The 17,206-nt window shown below is 42.6% G+C and overlaps 2 protein-coding genes, 1 long non-coding RNA gene and 2 pseudogenes across 4 annotated transcripts; 1 reads left to right on the top strand and 4 right to left on the bottom strand.

Annotated features, from left to right (window-relative positions):
• Positions 1-17: 17 nt before the first annotated feature.
• Positions 18-1,068, bottom strand: LOC149385681 (pentatricopeptide repeat-containing protein At5g50390, chloroplastic pseudogene; annotated as a pseudogene).
• LOC149385682 (pentatricopeptide repeat-containing protein At5g50390, chloroplastic pseudogene) lies at positions 18-1,791 on the bottom strand (annotated as a pseudogene).
• A 2,548-nt stretch (positions 1,792-4,339) lies between these two features.
• On the bottom strand, positions 4,340-7,605 carry LOC149385683 (uncharacterized). Its single transcript, XM_089626718.1, has 2 exons — positions 6,941-7,605; positions 4,340-6,196 (listed from the first exon to the last, which is right to left on the bottom strand). The coding sequence occupies exons 1-2, from the start codon at positions 7,313-7,315 to the stop codon at positions 4,547-4,549; spliced, it is 2,025 nt and encodes a 674-aa protein (XP_089482844.1). The 5' UTR covers positions 7,316-7,605; the 3' UTR covers positions 4,340-4,546.
• A 1,998-nt stretch (positions 7,606-9,603) lies between these two features.
• LOC149385684 (putative inactive disease susceptibility protein LOV1) lies at positions 9,604-13,230 on the top strand. The gene has a single exon (XM_089626387.1). The coding sequence runs from the start codon at positions 9,604-9,606 to the stop codon at positions 13,228-13,230; it is 3,627 nt and encodes a 1,208-aa protein (XP_089482513.1).
• Positions 13,231-14,557: 1,327 nt separating this feature from the next.
• Positions 14,558-15,537, bottom strand: LOC149385685 (uncharacterized). Of its 2 annotated transcripts, none has more exons than XR_016301295.1 (2): positions 15,096-15,537; positions 14,558-14,813 (listed from the first exon to the last, which is right to left on the bottom strand). It is a non-coding gene; the product is annotated as an uncharacterized LOC149385685 (long non-coding RNA). The 2 variants fall into 2 exon arrangements; XR_016301294.1 differs by having other exon boundaries at positions 14,558-14,935.
• Positions 15,538-17,206: the final 1,669 nt, after the last annotated feature.

Raw genomic sequence — 17,206 nt, forward strand, 5'->3', positions numbered from 1 at the left:
TAAAAATTACTCACAACTGAATAACAAGTAGGCCAATTTTTATTTATTATTGAGCTATGATTAAATGGACAGTCTTAACAATAAAGGTGTGTACTTGAAAAAGAAAGACAAGAAAGTCACCAATAATCTCCACAACAGCAATTCCCATCTTTATGATACTAACTGAAGAATAGAAGTAAAATGAAACAAGGTGTAGTATAATTGTTGAAAGAAATTACCAATAATCTCCACAAGAACAATCTCCATCTTTAATATGGTGAAACCTACTAGCGTCCCTGAGAACGATTTCTCTCCCGGCGACCAAAGCGATCAACTTGATCGCGGAGTGGCAATCACCGCTGATCCGATGGCCCTGCCCGATCTGCAGCGGCGTCCCGTCGGAAGTACTGATGAAGCCGAACGAGATCGCAAGTTTCTCGCTCTGGTGCGACGACCGTTCTTCGCGTTCGTCGAGCACAGAGTCTTGCTCGGGGATGTACCCGAGCTCTGTGATCTCGGCCGTCTGTTCCTCGAGTTTCCGGTAGATTTTTTTGGTTTCCGCATGGGTCTTTTCAGAGTCCGAAGCACGGAAGAAGCTTCCTTTGCCTTTCCTGTGGCCTTGTATATGTTCAAGAGGGCTAGATAGCCGTTGAGCTTATCCGGCTCCATTCCGTAGATCTTCTCGGCGGCGATTCTCCCGAGCTCCAAATCCCCGTGGACCCGGCAAGCGGTGAGAAGCGCGGCCCACATCTTGACCGTGGGCTCGAAAGGGGCTTTCAGTATCATCTCGTGGGCTTCTTCCAACCAGCCTTCTCTCCCGAGCAGCTCGATCATGCACGCGTAGTGCCTCGCCCGAGGCTTGATCTTGTGGTCTCTGCTCATCGACTCGAAGATCGCCCAGCCTTGATCGAAGAGGCCCGAGTAGGAACAAGCCGAGAGGACCGCGAGGAACGTGACGTGGTCGGGGATGATGTTCCGGTTGTTCTCCCTCGTCATCCTCTCGAAGAGCTCGATGGCCTCGCTCCCGAGCCTGTGGTTGCCGTACGCGGTGATCATCGCGTTCCACATGATCACGTTCTTGAGCGGCATTTTGTCGAACACGTTGCGGGCGTCCTCGGCGCTGCCCCACTTTCCGTAGAAGTCGACGAGCGCGGTGTTGGCGACGAGGTCGAATCAGTAGCCGTGGCTCACGAGGTCGGCGTGGGCTTGCTTGGCGTGCGCCAGCAAGGCGAGCCTCGAGCAGATCTTGATGACTATGGAGAACGTGAAATGGCTGGTTTTAACGCCCGAGTCTCTCATCTCGTAGTACGAGCTCAGGGCTTCCTCGTTGTATTCGTGGAGCGCGTTCGCTGCGATGATCGAGTTCCAAGCCACCGTTGTCTTCTCCGCCAGCCTGGAGAACACGAGCCGAGCTTCTTTAATGGAGTTGCGCTTGCTGTACATGTCGATCAGAGTGCAGGCCACGAAGGCGTTGGCCACCACGTTGGACTTGACCGCGCAGGAGTGAATCTGCCGTCCGATCGTCACGATTCCGAGGCCCGAGCAGGCTCGGATCACGGTGGCGAATGTGTAGGCTCCGATCTCGGAGAATTTCTCGTGGATCACGAGGAACAGACTGATCGCCTCGGCAAAGTGCCTCGACTCCATGAGGATCGACGCACGCAAACTGTTCGACGAATTGCCCGAGAGGGACTTGGACTCATCCACCATGATGATCGCAGGCCTCGACTCCACGAGGCCCGCGATCATCATGGTGGATGAGTCCAAGTCCCTCACGGTCAATTCGTCGAACAGTTTGCGTGCGTCGATCATCAAGTAAAGCCTATAAGTCAACTATGACATTACCCATACTAACTATATTAAGTTGTGTTTTCGATGCGAAAGATTGAAAATAGAAGATATAAAAACTTTTTATTTTGGAATCTGATCATAAACAACTTTATAAGACACACTGGTTGGTGGCCGATGATCAAGACGAATTACCACGGCGACATGATAGCCTTTCTGATCCGGGTCAAAGAGCTCCTCAGCAGCCATGACTTGGATTTATTCCTCATGTTTGCGTGGTCAGCATGGAACCGCTGGAAGCCTCCATCAATCACGCCCTCAACCTCCTGGAAGATTATCGCGAGCACTCGATCTCTGCCACCGCGCCCGGCCAGACCCACCCAGTGGCCTCCTCCAGCCCCGAACATCACGGCCCTCTACACTGATGCGGCTTTCTCCTCAGATGGGAATCGGTGCGGACTCAGCGGAATCTTTTATTGCACCTGGCAATGCTGGCTTCAGCCCCTCTTTGGCAGAGGCGCAAGCGATTAATCGCGGCGTCTCCACAGCGCGTTCTCTTGGCATCTCGGACCTCATCGTTCAGACGGATTGTGAGATCCTGCCCAAGCTCCTCAGCTCCCGCCTCTTGCCGGTGACCGAGTTAGGCCGACTCCTGGAAGACATCAAAGACGCAGCAACCTGTTTCGATTCTTTTCATGTCGTTTACATCCCTAGATCTTGTAATCAAGCTGCTCATCTTCTTGCAAAATATGCCTTAAACTTCAGTACCTTCATTTTGTGGCCTAACACTGTACCTCCCTTTCTGTGGGACACTATTTTGGAAGATAAGCCTTCAAGGAATTAGTCTATGTGACTTTTCCCTAAAAAAAAAAAAAAAGAGAAAAGAAAAGAAAAAAGACAGCTGTATCTGGGTGTAACGTCGAATCTATGGTTTCCCTCATTCACAAGGATCCACTCCTTACGGTGTTGCCCTATCTGATAAATCCAAAATAAGATAATATTAAATTCATAAAAAAAATCCATTTTAATATGAAACTTAGTCAAAAGTAAACGCAATGTGGTTTACTATTTTCTAAGTATTACAGATGACGTATTAATGAAAATGTAATGTGATATTTTGTCCGCGCTTCCGAATTAATACATTTAAGTTTTCACATGCCCATCCATTTTAAGAATATACTTGTTTTCAACCAATATATACACTCAGTGACGGAGCCAGAAAATCCCACTAGGGGGGCTAATTTGAAAAAAAAAATTCAGGGGAGACTTGATTGTAAAAAATTTATAAAAATTGGGCCAAAAATATAAATTTTCAAGGGAAAAAAATGTAATTTTTTTTTAAAATGAGCAAAAAGTGCAAAAAAAAAAATTTTGATGGGGGGCTTAAGTCCCTGCTGGGCCTATACTGACTCCGTCACTGTATACACTGACAATCATTAGCGAACAAAAACACAAACAAACACGACCGGACAAAAACACTAACAAACACTTAAAAAATTTCAGCGACAAAACATCAACAACAATATACTCAATTTCTTCAAAATAAACATCATAAAAACTCTAGATTTGCCGAACTTTTTGGATTTTACAAGAATCCCGATACACTCTTCTTAAATCGTTGCTTTTTTTAAATGTATTTCGTGAAAAAAAAAATCACCGCTCGTCAAGAATATTAGGGTTTGATGACTTCAAAGATTGCCGCTCCTCAAAATCGCTATTTTTCCGTCCTCAGAATATTTGAAGATGAAATTGTGATTTTAATTGATTTATTTTCGGGAATTGGTATATGCGTGTAGATTTGGTTTTCGTCATGAAGATTTTCTTTCAATTTACTTCGCATTTAATGAAGTTGCGTGTTTTAAATATCATCGCGCGCAGAACAATTTCAATTGGATTCACATATTTAATTTTATATCTCGGCAGTTTTGCTAGTCAATTAAGGGTATTATTGTCTCTTTAAGTAGGTTCATATGGTTTATTGGCTATTCCACAAAATAAATCAAACATTGACTATTTTGAGGGTACTATACTCAAGCTCCATAAATTTAAACTCGTTGCTATCTTACAATCATGAAATTGAAAGTACCAGAGATTTCTAGAGGCATACCGTCAGAAAATCTTCCTTGACCAATTGGGTAGACCAAGAAAACAGCAGTAGCTGCCACAACAAGAGTTGAATATGCAACAACAATCCAATGGCGCATGCTCAGACGGAAACTAAGTTCCCACTCACGACCCGAAACTTCTTTTCAAAAAAAGTCTTTTTCCGTCTAGAAGAGATACTCGTTTATTCAGTATCGACCCTTCTATAGTGGTTATATCCACTTTAGTAAGTATTATCGATGGAATTTGAACTCAATTTTCGATTAATTTTTTTTCTCTTATTTCTTATTTTAATATATTGATTTTGGGATTTTTTTTTTGGTCCCTTCTTTACTTTGAATAAGGCATATTTTTACATCTAGGATTTATATATATAACATATATTTCTTTCGATCAAAGGCAAATTTCTTAGATATGTCGATAAAAAAAAAATGGGGATAAGATATTATATAGTGACAAGCTGAAAGACTTCTTCATTAAATTCTTCACACTCTCGCATCATCTCCAATAATTTCTAATTATAAAAATCTTCGTGTCTAAGCTTTAAAGAACTCATTAATTATACTAACAACAATTTTTTTTTTCTACAAATTTTAAATGAAGCACAAATATTGAAGATGACATATTTATCACTAGCCATGGGCGAGAAGTAGATATTAGGCGGTAATAGTGGCAATCAATTGAGGACGAGCTTGGCCCTGGCATGGCCCTTGGAGACCTGATACTGCTTAGTGATGCCGAGGTGGGCCATCAGAAGCCACACATGCGTGAGCAGCTCCCCTCCCTGCCGGAGCTGCTGCACGTGGCGGCTCCGGTGGCATTGGCTGGCGGCGTACGACACCATCTCCACCCACACGTGGCTCACCACCTCCCACATCTTCCCTTCCTCCCACCCGAGAGACCTCAAATCCTTTGCCAACACGCAGGCGTCGAACAGCACCGACTTGCTCTTGTCCCCCTTCACCTCCACTGGAGGCACGTCCGTGCTCACCTCCATCAGAGCCGCCCGAGCGTCCTTCTTCCGATACCGACCCCTGAAGAACTCGTCCCCCTCGGCTCTCGTGTCCTGTAACCTGATCTGCCCTATCCCCTCCGGCAGCATCGCCGGCTTCATCGCCATTAAATACATCATGTACTCCGACAGAAGCTTGCTGTTCTCCTTCGCCACCACGCTGGCCTGGCTGTCCCCGCTGTGGTAGCAGAGGTCGGTGGCGATATGCCACAGAAGGACGCTCTGGTCGAACTCCGACCCGTCCACGCTCCATTGCAGCTTCTTCTCCTTCAGCACCGATTCAACCCTCTGGCTCCAGACCTCGCCGGAGCCACTGAACCCCGGGTCGAACCGCATCGACCTACTTTTCAGCCGTGTGTAGATCAGCTCCTTCAGCTCCATCGGGATTCTCGGCCTGTCCTTGTACCGTCTCTTCTCCATCACGTCGTACATGCAGATTCCCTTCTGGAGGTACTTCCACTTCGTCGGCTTGCTCTCGCTGCAGAGGTTTATCAGGTTGAACTGCGCGATCCTGTTCGACCACCTCTCCCGCTTCGGTGGGCACACTTTCGACACCGCCTCGTACAGAAAAACCGCTGGTCCATTGTTGCGGCCGCTCAGCCACAGCATAGCTCTGTCCGAGCACACCACCAAAGCCAAGGCGTAGATCTCGAGGGCGATAGCTCCGACGAGCAAGAGATATGTAATACCCACGTCAAGCCCCTCGTAAGGCGTCTTTTCGACGCCGATGAAGAACAGAAACGCAACGAGTGTGGACGAGAAGCTGACGAGACGGACGAAGCCACCCGGGACAGAGAAGATCACCGCAGATTTTGTGTAGAAGACATCATAGACGAAGCCGAGCTCGATCTCGATGACCTTGAAGACGGCATCGAATGCGCTGGACTGGAAGAAGAACCGGCTGTTCTCCATGTCGTTGAGGCTGAGGATGAGATCCGCAAAGAGCTGCTTAAAGACGTCGAAGAAGCTCTTCGCATTACTCAGATAGTCCTCGCCACGGAGGTCGTCCCCGGTGGCTGGGACAGCGCTCACGACGTGCTCGTTGGGTTTTGGGGCTTCGAACATCTTGGTGGACAGAACCTCGAAGCCCTCGAGCCTTCTGCAGTGGTACTCTGCCATGTGGCGAGCGTAGTTGGGCCCCGGTTCGGGCACGCTTAGCATGGACTTCCTGAAGTATTTGCTACTCGCCCGCCTCTGAACCCATATCCGCTCACTAATCTTAAGAAACCCGGCCACAAAAACTGGGACCGCCAGGTAGTTAAGCGCGTACGCTCCGGTCCAAGCCCGTAGCACAATGTAGAATGCCACTGTGACCTGTCACACAAATTAATAACGGAGACTTGGATGTATATTATGGCGGTTTAATATTTATGTCTACTTTGTCTCTACAGATTTCACTAATCAAAATTAGAAAACAGGATTCGAATACAATCTTCTCATGCACTTTTTTACAAATCGCTCATGAGGGGGCTACATGAGCTCTAACCATAAAATCACGACTCGAAGGGACCAAGTGTTAAAAAGTAAATTGTAGCAGGCAAATATAAATGATTTTATGTATGATGAGCCAAAATTTAACGTACGAAATTTTGAATTGTATTTTCCTTGAAATGTTTTGTATAATTAGTGATAATAATTTTTTTACAATAGTCAATTTAATTATGTGAATAATGGAGGGAACAAGCTAATAAAAGAGAAAACAAACTAGGAAGTTATTACATATAAAAAAGTGACTTAGGACAAACTAAATAAGGACCAACTAACCACAGGCGAAGGTGAGTTTTAGGTTAATTTAAGCTAGGTTAAGAAAAATTAACCAACATAATATTTCGTTTTTTTTTTTTACCTAAATCTATCTAAGAAAAAATACTTTTTTATTCTCTCGGTAAATAAATTTTTAGAAGTTAATTCTTTAGGTTAAAAAAAATTATATAAAAAATCAAAAACACAATTTGTAACTGAGAGTGAATCTTTAGCCAATTGGGCAGGACGAATTTGGAAATTTTGGATCTTTAAAAACTACAATAAAATAAGATGATCCCAACTTGTGCGACTAACCTGGACTATGAGGGAGACGAAATGCCTCCACCAGAGCTCGTTATCTTCGAGGGAATACGCGGTGATGGTGTCGGGCCCGCCGAGGTGTAAGAGGAGAAAAGGCGCCCAGAACGCAGTTATCGTGTGCTCGGGTTTTGTAATGCCCTCCTCAGCGTCTCCCGCACCGGACAACACTCCCAGCGCCACCATAGCCACCCATTCTGCCGACAAATACGAAGACCACACCGCAAACTTGAACCACGTTTGCGGCGATGTCTTCCTCCAATTTCCCACCACAATCAGGATCGCTTGGAACGCAAGACTCGCCAGCACCATACCCCGGATCTCCCATTTGCTCAACAAGTCCCTCAACTTCTCCGAAAATATATGCATCATCTTCTTTACTTATTACAGAGTGTTGTTATAGCTAGTTATTATCATCAGTTATTGGTTCGTTTTTCTTGGTTAGGAAGGGTGGGGAGTCTAGGGAGAGATGGAAAATTAATGGAACAGGTCAACGTTGTAAAACCTGGTTTATCGTCTATTTCATTTTTAATTCTTTATAATAATCAAATCGACGTATATTGGAGTTCGTTAGTTGGGCTTTCTTTAGTGATATAATCAGAGACGAGATAGAATAAACAATGTCAAAAAGTCAGATGTTAAACCAAGATTAATGTAATATTAAGTGTTGTTTTATACGAGAAGGAATCGATAATAGGAAAATTAACAGCTTGCGTTTTTGTTTCTACTCTAGTTATTTTATAAGACAGCTGTATCTTGACAAAAGTGACAACTACAATCCACGATGGCTTTCACTTTCGCAATTGGTTAGGAAGGGTGGGAGTCTAGGGAGAGATGGAAAATTAATGAAACAGGTCAACGTTGTAAAACCTGGTTTTATCCTCTATTTCATTTTTAATTCTTTATAATAAACAAATCGACGTGTATCGGAGTTCGTTAGTTGGGATTTCTTTAGTGATATAATCAGAGATGAGATAGAATAAACAATGTCAAAAAGTCAACTATGATGTTAAACCAAGATTAAGGTAATATTAAGTGCTGTTTTATACGAGAAGGAATTGATAATAGGAAAATTAACAGCTTGCGTTTTTGTTTCTATGAAAATCTAAAAACTAAGTTTTGTTGTATAGCCAACTTTTAGTAAATTTAAGTAAATAGCCGCAAAATTTTATTAACAAAGCAAAAAAAAAAAAAAAAAAAAAAAATTAATAGTTGTGAATATTCGTTAATGATTGTAAATAACCATCAGAATGCAATGACATAAGTGGAATGCTATAAACGTCCAAATAATGTCACGTCAACAAAATGCCTATTTATTTAAAATTTATGAAAAATTGACTATTTAGCAAATCTTCAAATTTTGGTAGCTTAATTACTCAATTAATTAATTGCATTTTCTAAGGGTGCATAATCAATAGCTCTTGCGTACGTGGTAGGTTCCTTTTAACAATAAATATTATTTGAAAAAGATATATATAATATATATAGAGGGATTTACCGTAATTTATAAAATAAAATAAAGTCAGGAATCTTTTGGATAATATTAGGGATGACAATTTTACTCGTGTACTCACGTACCTGCCAGACCCTACCCACCACAAGTAAACTCTTACCTGAATAAATGAGTAATGGGTAAGATGCGAGTATTACCCAATAAAAATTATACGGGTATAAGTAAGATATGATTTTCAAGTACTCATATCCTATCCGCTTGAAATTATTATTATATTTATGAATTTTAAGCAAATTTTAGTGTACGTATTTAATAATTTAAGTATTTTTTAAATTTCTTTATTTTTATTTAAGTATTTTATTAGATTTGTTTACTTTTTATTAATAAATCTAATATTAAATAGGTAAAAAAAAATAACCATGGATTAACCTGTACTCGTTAAAGTTTTAACCAGACTCGGGCCTAATAAAAATATATGGATATGAGTAGGATATGATTTAAAAAAAAATTAGTGAGTAAGGTCTAATTTTGTAAAACGCTACTCAAACTCTATCCGTTGTCATCCCTAGATAATATGCAGCTTTAGATTACTACTAATTTAGACCGTGGATCACGGTCATAATGAATTCTTATTATCTTTTAGTTCGGAGATTTTTATCCCAAGAAATAAATTTTGCATGGGGATTTGAGAAACTCACGATCTCTATTAACTCATCGTGTTTCGTTGACGGTATTCTATTATAAACTTAATATCGTTTCTTTAAATTACCACTAAAAGAAGTATATATTTTAAACATAGACATGTTAGTTCTGAAGCGCGGCTGGAACTCTTCAAAATATTATATTACGACTGTCTACACACGTCATGTGTACTACGTAGTACACAGTAAAAGACATTGCGCATACTGCTCTGTTTAAACTTTAAACAAATAAATAGAACGTGGACTACGATGTGTATATATATATATATATATATATAATATATATAAATATGTGTGTGTGTGTGTGTGTGATATTAATGTAGAGATAAAAGTATAGACAACTAGACTGGTGGAATAAACAAATAGAAGAGCCAACTGAGTGAAATAAACAACTCTTTAAATCAGTTTTGTCAATGGTTGACATGAATATCGTTCACACCAGATGATGATTATAATTAGAGCAGAATACATATGCATATGGCACACTACAAACTTGGTATTAAGCCATGAATGAGAAAGCACTAACGACCTGGTTACTTTTGGCTCTGTTGGCATTCCTGGCTGTGTTGATGTACTTGAGCAACAAGTTGCTCAAGTACTCTGAGCGGAGATGCAAGTGGGTGAAGAGGCAATGCAGGTTTCTGGACGCGATTTCGGCGGACATTGCGGCGGTGAAGGAATCGGTGGAGAAGATCAGAGTGGTGGCTTCAAATCAGATCGGAGTGTCGGAGCTGAACAGCCTTGAAGGAATAGCGCAGTCTCTGAGGGGGATAGACGTGCAGGACTGGGACAAGAAAGCCCGGTACGTGTCTGCTCCGGCAAAGGACGCCGTGAAGAACTTCGAGTACTTGTCAAACAACCGAAGCAACAAGTTCATCACGCATTGGGTGGCTTTGGCCGACCTGTTTGCGACGATCGACAACTGGGTGGAGGTGAAGAGAGCCGCGGTGGAGGTCGAGAAGCACGTGCGGAATCAGCAGCAACTGATCAGGAAGCTGTGCGAGTTGCTGGAGCAGACGAGGGAGAGGGTTTGGAGCTTGCAGGAGCGGTCGGTGGAGAGGGCTTCGAACAACACTTTTCTTGCCACGAAAGTCAAGTTCGACGAGAAGATGGGCCAGGCTCTGGAGGGCCTCAAGGGGACGGGGATCCGCGGGAGGCTGGCTGAGGAGGTTAGGCTGGCGGTGATAAAGGTCAAGCTCGTGGTCGCTCTCGTGAAGGATCTGCGGTTCGTGAGGTTAGAGAGCGAGATCGAGAGGGCGTGGGGCGAGGAGGCACTCGCGGAAATCAATGAGGCTCAGAGCTCCATCTTCGAGGCCACCGAGGCCGAGGAGAGGACGGTGAGGTATCCAATCTCGCTCGGCTGGCGCAACTGGAGAGCGAAGAGCAAGATCAGGAGGAGGATCGCCTTCTTCGAAACCCGGTTCTCGGACCTTCTGAGAGCCAAGGCCTGGTACGGCATCGAGTTTCAGCGGCGCGAGTCGAAGAGCCACGTCCGGCGGCGGTTCCAGCGCGGCGCCGGCGGCAGAGATGTCACGGCCGTCCTGGCCGCGATCCAGAGGGAGCTTAACAAGATCCCGGCTGAGTCGGATCTCCGGCTCACAGTTTCGCGGATGCGCGAGTCTCTGGAGAGCCTCGAGAAGGCTCTGAAGGAGGAGAAGGCGGAGGAAGGGGCGGTGTACGCGAGAAAGGCTTGCTTTGATCTTCTGAAGAATACGGCCATCGAGATCGACGACCAATTGAGAAACTGTGGCGCCGCGTGGAAGATGAGAGAAATGGAAAGGATCTCCACGGCCGTCGACCTGCTTCAAAAGATGGCCCGAGTTTGCAGCATCAAGGTGACGAAGGACTCTTGCTCCCCCGTGGGAATCGACGAGGACGTTCACAAGCTCGTCTCGTTCCTCATCTCGCTCTCCAACGAGGACGGCGGCACCGACGAACCCACGGTCGTGTCCATCGTGGGAATGCAAGGGATAGGCAAGACGGCACTGGCCAAGGAAGTCGTGAACCACTCCTCCATCTCGAACCGCTTCAACAAAAATGTCTACATCGTCAGGTTTTCCGAAATGGACTCTACCTCCCGCGTGGCAGGCCTGCTGACCGCGGTTGGCGAGAAGATCTTGCCAACGCAGCTGCGCCCCAGAGACAAAGCATTGTGGAGCAGCGAGATACGGAGTTTCTTGACCACCCAACCCTCCCTCGTGGTCCTCGATGATCTTCCATCGAAGCAAGCTTGGGACACGCTGAAACCAGCGTTTCCCGTAAAAAGCAAGTCCGTTGTTATCGTGACGACAAAGTCAAAGGAGGTTTCCGAGCATGCAAATCCCAGACTGACTCACCGGATGCGGCTGAGGACGGAAGAGGAGAGCTGGGAGTTCTTCACCCAGCTGGTGCAATTCCCTTCGGACTCTGATTCAAAGACTAAATCGCTGGCGAAGAGAGTGGTGGCAAGAGCTGGAGGTCTTCCCGTTGCCATCATGCATCTCGGGTATTTTCTGTTTGGGAAGGAGCTCAAGGAAGCAGAGCTAACAAAGGTTCTCGACCGCGACCACATCGCTCATAATCAATGGTCCACCAACTGGGATGTCAATAAAGATGATTTTCAGTCCAAGCCCGATCTCGGGAAATGCTTCTCTTACTCCGAGTTGTTCCCGACCGACGTGCACATCCCGGCAAGGAGGCTGCTGGCTCTGTGGGAGGCATCTGGGTCGGTCAAGAGCGGCAAGGAGGCAAAGGAGCGTCTTGAAGATCTGGTCGAACACAACATGATTCAGGTGGTGGAGAGAAAGCGCAACGGCCAAATCAAGACGTGCCGTTTCCCGAGCACCATGAGAGAGATTTGGGTGAAGGACACCAGAAACAAGGCCGCCAAAGCCAGGTCGTGGTCCCTCTTCGCGAGCCATAATCGCCAGCTGGCGTACCGCTTCGAGGACCAGGAGACCTGCGCCGCCCGCAGCGTCCACGGACTCAACTCCAACGTGATCCTCAAAGAGGAGAAGTATCCACGCGCCATCATGTTCTTCGACACCAATGACGGAAACAAGCCCAACGCGGACATTGGCAACTTCCTACTCAAGGGCATAGCCAGCAGCCATAGGCAGTTTCGAGAGCTTCAGGTGCTCGACCTCGAGGGCGTGTTCAGGCCTCAGTTGCCGCGCACCATCGGGAAGCTCAAGAAGCTGACGTATCTGGGATTGAGGTGGACTTTCATCGAGATAATCCCGGACTCGATAGGCAAGCTGTCGCAGCTTCAGACACTGGATTTGAAGTACACCTACGTGCAGACCCTCCCTCCCTCCATCTGGAAACTTAAGTCGCTTCAACACCTTTACCTCAGCGAAAATTGCCGCATCAAGCACATACCAAACCTCAGCTCTAGCTCCATGAGAAACCTGCAGACTCTGAGCGGTGTATTTCTCGACCATGAAGGCAGTGCTTTGTCGAGACGGCTTAACAAGCTACCGAACCTCCAAAAATTGGGAGTGACGATATCACAATTGCCACCGAAGCAGCATAAGCGGTTGGGAAAAGGGATAGCGCAACTGACCAACCTCAGATCTCTGAGCCTGAGGTCGATAAGCGAGAACGGAGAGCCTCAGGAGCTAAAGCTGAAGTCTCTGTCCGGCCTAACAAGCCTCACCAACCTCTACTTGTTGGGAAAGCTGGAAAACCAATTTGTATTGAGTGACCTCCCACAAAGCCTCACCGAGATCACCTTGTCTGCTTCTGAACTTGATGATGACCATATCCCAATGCTAACGAAGCTTAAAGGCCTAAAGTCTCTCTCATTGCTCTCCAATGCCTACATGGGAACTCACATGGTATTCCACAAAAACCACTTCCCAGAGTTGCTGGTTCTGCAGATTTGGAGCCTGCCTAATCTGGAAATCCTGGAAATCGGGCTCGGAGCGATGCCGAAACTCAGAGAGCTTGAGATTAGGATGTGCAACAAGTTGAGGACTACCAGTGGTTTGACAGAATTGAAGACCCTCCAAGAGTTGAAGCTCACCAACATGGCTCATCACGAAGAATTCATCGAGGATTATTTCGCAGCCGCAAGGGAGAACTCATCATCACAATATATCGTTCACTGTCCCAGCATCACCAAAAGTACGAGAAAACTGCTAGAACTATAACCCCGAATCACTTCTTATTGATCTGGTTGCAGTAATTTACAAGTACTCACTGCTCATGAATGGCATGTTACCATTTTCTATGTTTAGTAGTGCTTCCAGGGAAATAATTAATCAGTATTTACTTTGTCGTGTTTTCAATGTGTTACTATTTTTTTTTCACATTTTAATCTTGTTGCACGGATTTGGTTTCTCCAAGTCAAGTCTGCAAATTCTGCGAGGATTGATATTAATTAGGTGTGCCGAGTGGACTAAATAGAAAAACTATTATAATATTTCACAGCTGCATAGTTGATTGAGGCTGGAATGTAGGCCTCGCATGCTTATTTCTCGTTTCATTCTTATTTAGACACTTCCATAAATGTTGCTTGTGTTTCAAGAAAAATTGTCTAGGTGTATTTTCTGGTTCTTCACTATAGCAAATACTCTTTGTATTTTTAGAGTGGAAATGTGTATTAGAAACAATCATATTGGGCTAAATTCACTTAAACAAAATCGCTATGTAAATCGAACCATCTCATAAAGCCGCTATGTAATTAATTCAATTTGTTAATTTGTTTATTTTTTATTTATCAATCTTGTTGCATGGAGTTGGCTTCTCTAAGTCAAGTTTGCAATTTCTGTGAGGATTAATACTAATTAGGTGTTCTGTGTGGACTAAATAGCTACATTCTTTGATTTGTTCAGAAAGAAACTATGTAGTATAAACAATGATATTGGGTTTTATTCACTTTAAATAAATAAGCTTGGTAGAAGATGGACATTTATAAGATTGTTTGGAAATAGGAATGGTAATGTAACAGCTAGACCCCAGTCATCATGTTTGTTAATTTGTTTATTTTTTATTTATCAATCTTGTTGCATGGAGTTGGCTTCTCTAAGTCAAGTTTGCAATTTCTGTGAGGATTAATACTAATTAGGTGTTCTGTGTGGACTAAATAGCTACATTCTTTGATTTGTTCAGAAAGAAACTATGTAGTATAAACAATGATATTGGGTTTTATTCACTTTAAATAAATAAGCTTGGTAGAAGATGGACATTTATAAGATTGTTTGGAAATAGGAATGGTAATGTAACAGCTAGACCCCAGTCATCATGGGTATGCTACTACCGACATAAACATATACTATTATATAGATTAATCTGCAAAAATTAAAACATTGTTGGCTGTTGAGTCGTAAATCTGATCTCTAAGCTCTCATCATTTAATATTTCATTCAAAAGATCTGTTTTACTTCAGCAAATTGTAAACATTACTTTTGTTATCTAACATATCAGAATTGCGCCAAATTTGAGATTGTTCATACTCTCCATAATACAAACAGGAACTTTAGCAAATAAGAATCTGAGATTAAACTTGAAGAACACAGACTAAAAATCCGTACAATTATTTAATCAATCAATTTATATCTGGAAAAAACGAATGAATGAGCGTACCTAACTAATAACCGTAAAGAACAACACAATGGCTGTGACGATTGCAGCGGCGGAGGTCCAGCTGGACTGTGACAGATTGCCTTAGCCAGCATGATAGAGGCTTTTCATCGAACATGTACATACACTACTGGTTTTAGCAACAATCAAACTGTTTTAACGCAATTCAAACCAAGAGCTCTGAATCACACTTTCCATGGTAGTTTTTAGAATTTAAAACAAGACAAAGCCAAATATTCCATGAATCCCCAATCCTCAAAAACCTAATTCGGGCTAAGACAGCATGAAATGAAGAAGAAAATGATCTCAATCAACGAATCAATTACCAATCAGCAATTCATCAAAATATGAACATATTACTCGGAACCCTAGAAATCCGAAAATCTCCAATCCATCCAATTCAAAATTCCAAGCAAGAGCACGAAAGTTTTACCTTAGAGGAGGTAGAAGAACGCCGGCGAGCTTCCCTTGAGTCCGGCCGAGCCTTCTTCCTCATTCTAGTTCGACAAATCCCTCAGCCTCTTTTCATTTCTTCTTTCTGACCTTTCCTCTGCTCTCATTTTTCCATTTTCTCTTGTTCTCTTTCCCTCTCTCTCCTTTCCTTATTTCTCTCATTTTATGTGCTAAGTTATGCTCTCTTGCACGATGCTTTTTTTTTTTTTTTCGCGACGATCGCTTAAACCGTCTGTCCAAGCTGTTTGCCGCGAAATTCCAAAAAACAGTGGTGTTTTGTAGAACGGACACAAATCGTTGTACGAATTCATAAAGTTGGGAATTAAACTATTTTCAAAAATCGCCGTCCAACCTACAAGATTCGGGTCTTTCCAAAACAAAATTTGAACTTTGAATAGCGTCGTGCAAAGTTGATTTTGAGACTTTGCACTAGGGCTGTACAAAACCGAACCAAAAATCGGATAAAACCGATACCCAAACCGAATCGAAACCGAAATTTGGAGCCACGTCAGCTAACTGAAATTCGGATTCGGATAACCGATCCGGTTTACAAAATTGGACCGGATACCGGATTTGATTTTGGGAAAATCTGGATATCGGATATTTAACCGATTTTTTTAATTAAAAATAAATATATATTAAAACAAATTTATGTCACTATTATTAACACATGATGGTCAAGTTGTCATAGAAGAACAAATTTCTCATATATCAACTCATACTGCTACTATAACTTGATTATGTGATCTATAAAGGTAACATACAAATTCAATTGTTGTATGATATTTACATGTGCAGGTAGTTGGAGACGAGTGTCCTTTTGAATTTTATTTTTTACTCAGTTTTAGATTATGTATTGTCATTTTGGAGCTTTACAAGAGTCGTTTGTACTCGTTTTTTGAATTTTTACAAACCGGATTTGGATTTTAAAAACTGGATATCCATTTTATAAAACTGGATATTAAACCGGATCTGAAATTTTACAAACTGGATAACCGAATTTTAAAAATTGGATACTGGACTGGATACTGGATTTAAGAAACCGGATAACCGAATATTCGGATAACCGAATTTCGGTTTTAGACTAAATTGGACCGGATACTGGACCGAGTTTTTAAAAACCGAAAATTCGGATTCGGATACTAAAAATGTCAAAAACCGAACCGAACCGATCCAGTTTCACCCCTACTTTGCACGACTGTTTTTAAAAGCTGCGTGTAATCCACAATCCATAGTAGCGATGTCTTAATTAAAATTATTTTATATGAAATATACATATTAAATAGGAAAAAACAAAATAGATGCCAATTTTTAATAAATATTTATTAGATATATAGTCATATTTATATTTTAGATGATTATTTAGTCAATTTTTAGTAAACATTTGGTAAATAATCACATCTACATATTTACACTCATAAATTGACTTAAATATCTCATTTTATTTATACATTGAGCGGGAAATAAAATGGGGTATTTTATTCAATTTATGAGTGTAAATACGTAAACGTGGTTATTTATCAAATATTTACTAAAGATTGGCTAAATAACAATCTAAAAGTGTAAATACGACTAATTTGTTAATTATTTGTTATTTTTATTATGCAGAATTGGAGTTCCTGATGGAGATGCACAAACAGACTATGGTTGAGCCAAGCAAGCAAAGTCGCGTCTCGAATCGGAACAGCAAGTTTGTTAAGAAACCGATGAAGAGTTGCTTAGGGAAAAAGCAGAAGATGATCGGCGGCTTCCACGGAGAATCGACGTTCGCTATTGACGGGTCGGTTACGGGTAGGAACTTCATCACATTTCCAGGTTCTAATTAAGCCGGTCTACTATGGTGTCCAAAAGGATATGTTTCGCAAGAACCGAAAACGGGTTTAGATTAGATAGATCAACTGTTTGGTCATCACTTCATAGGGACTTTATTTAAAAGTTAAAACTATACATAATGCTAATAGAAAGTAAATGCTAATTTGTAGAGGTTTTTTTGGCATAATTTCACACGTGTTTGTAGTTGAGAATTTATGTAATGTAACCAACTCTGTATGTAGAACACTTGAACTAAAATCTGAATTCATGCTTAAGAAT

The sequence above is a fragment of the Urtica dioica genome, chromosome 9 (assembly GCF_054948205.1).
Source record: "Urtica dioica subsp. dioica isolate 48M chromosome 9, U.dioica_male_clone48M_v1_H2, whole genome shotgun sequence".
Taxonomy (NCBI): Eukaryota; Viridiplantae; Streptophyta; class Magnoliopsida; order Rosales; family Urticaceae; genus Urtica; species Urtica dioica.

Excerpts from the sequence above, each read along its gene's own strand:
- LOC149385683 (XM_089626718.1), bottom strand. The coding sequence starts at position 7,315 with ATGATGCATATATTTTCGGAGAAGTTGAGGGACTTGTTGAGCAAATGG. Across the intron at positions 6,197-6,940 it reads TCGTCTCCCTCATAGTCCAG|GTCACAGTGGCATTCTACAT; the intron begins GTTAGTCGCACA and ends TTTGTGTGACAG.
- LOC149385684 (XM_089626387.1), top strand. The coding sequence starts at position 9,604 with ATGAATGAGAAAGCACTAACGACCTGGTTACTTTTGGCTCTGTTGGCA.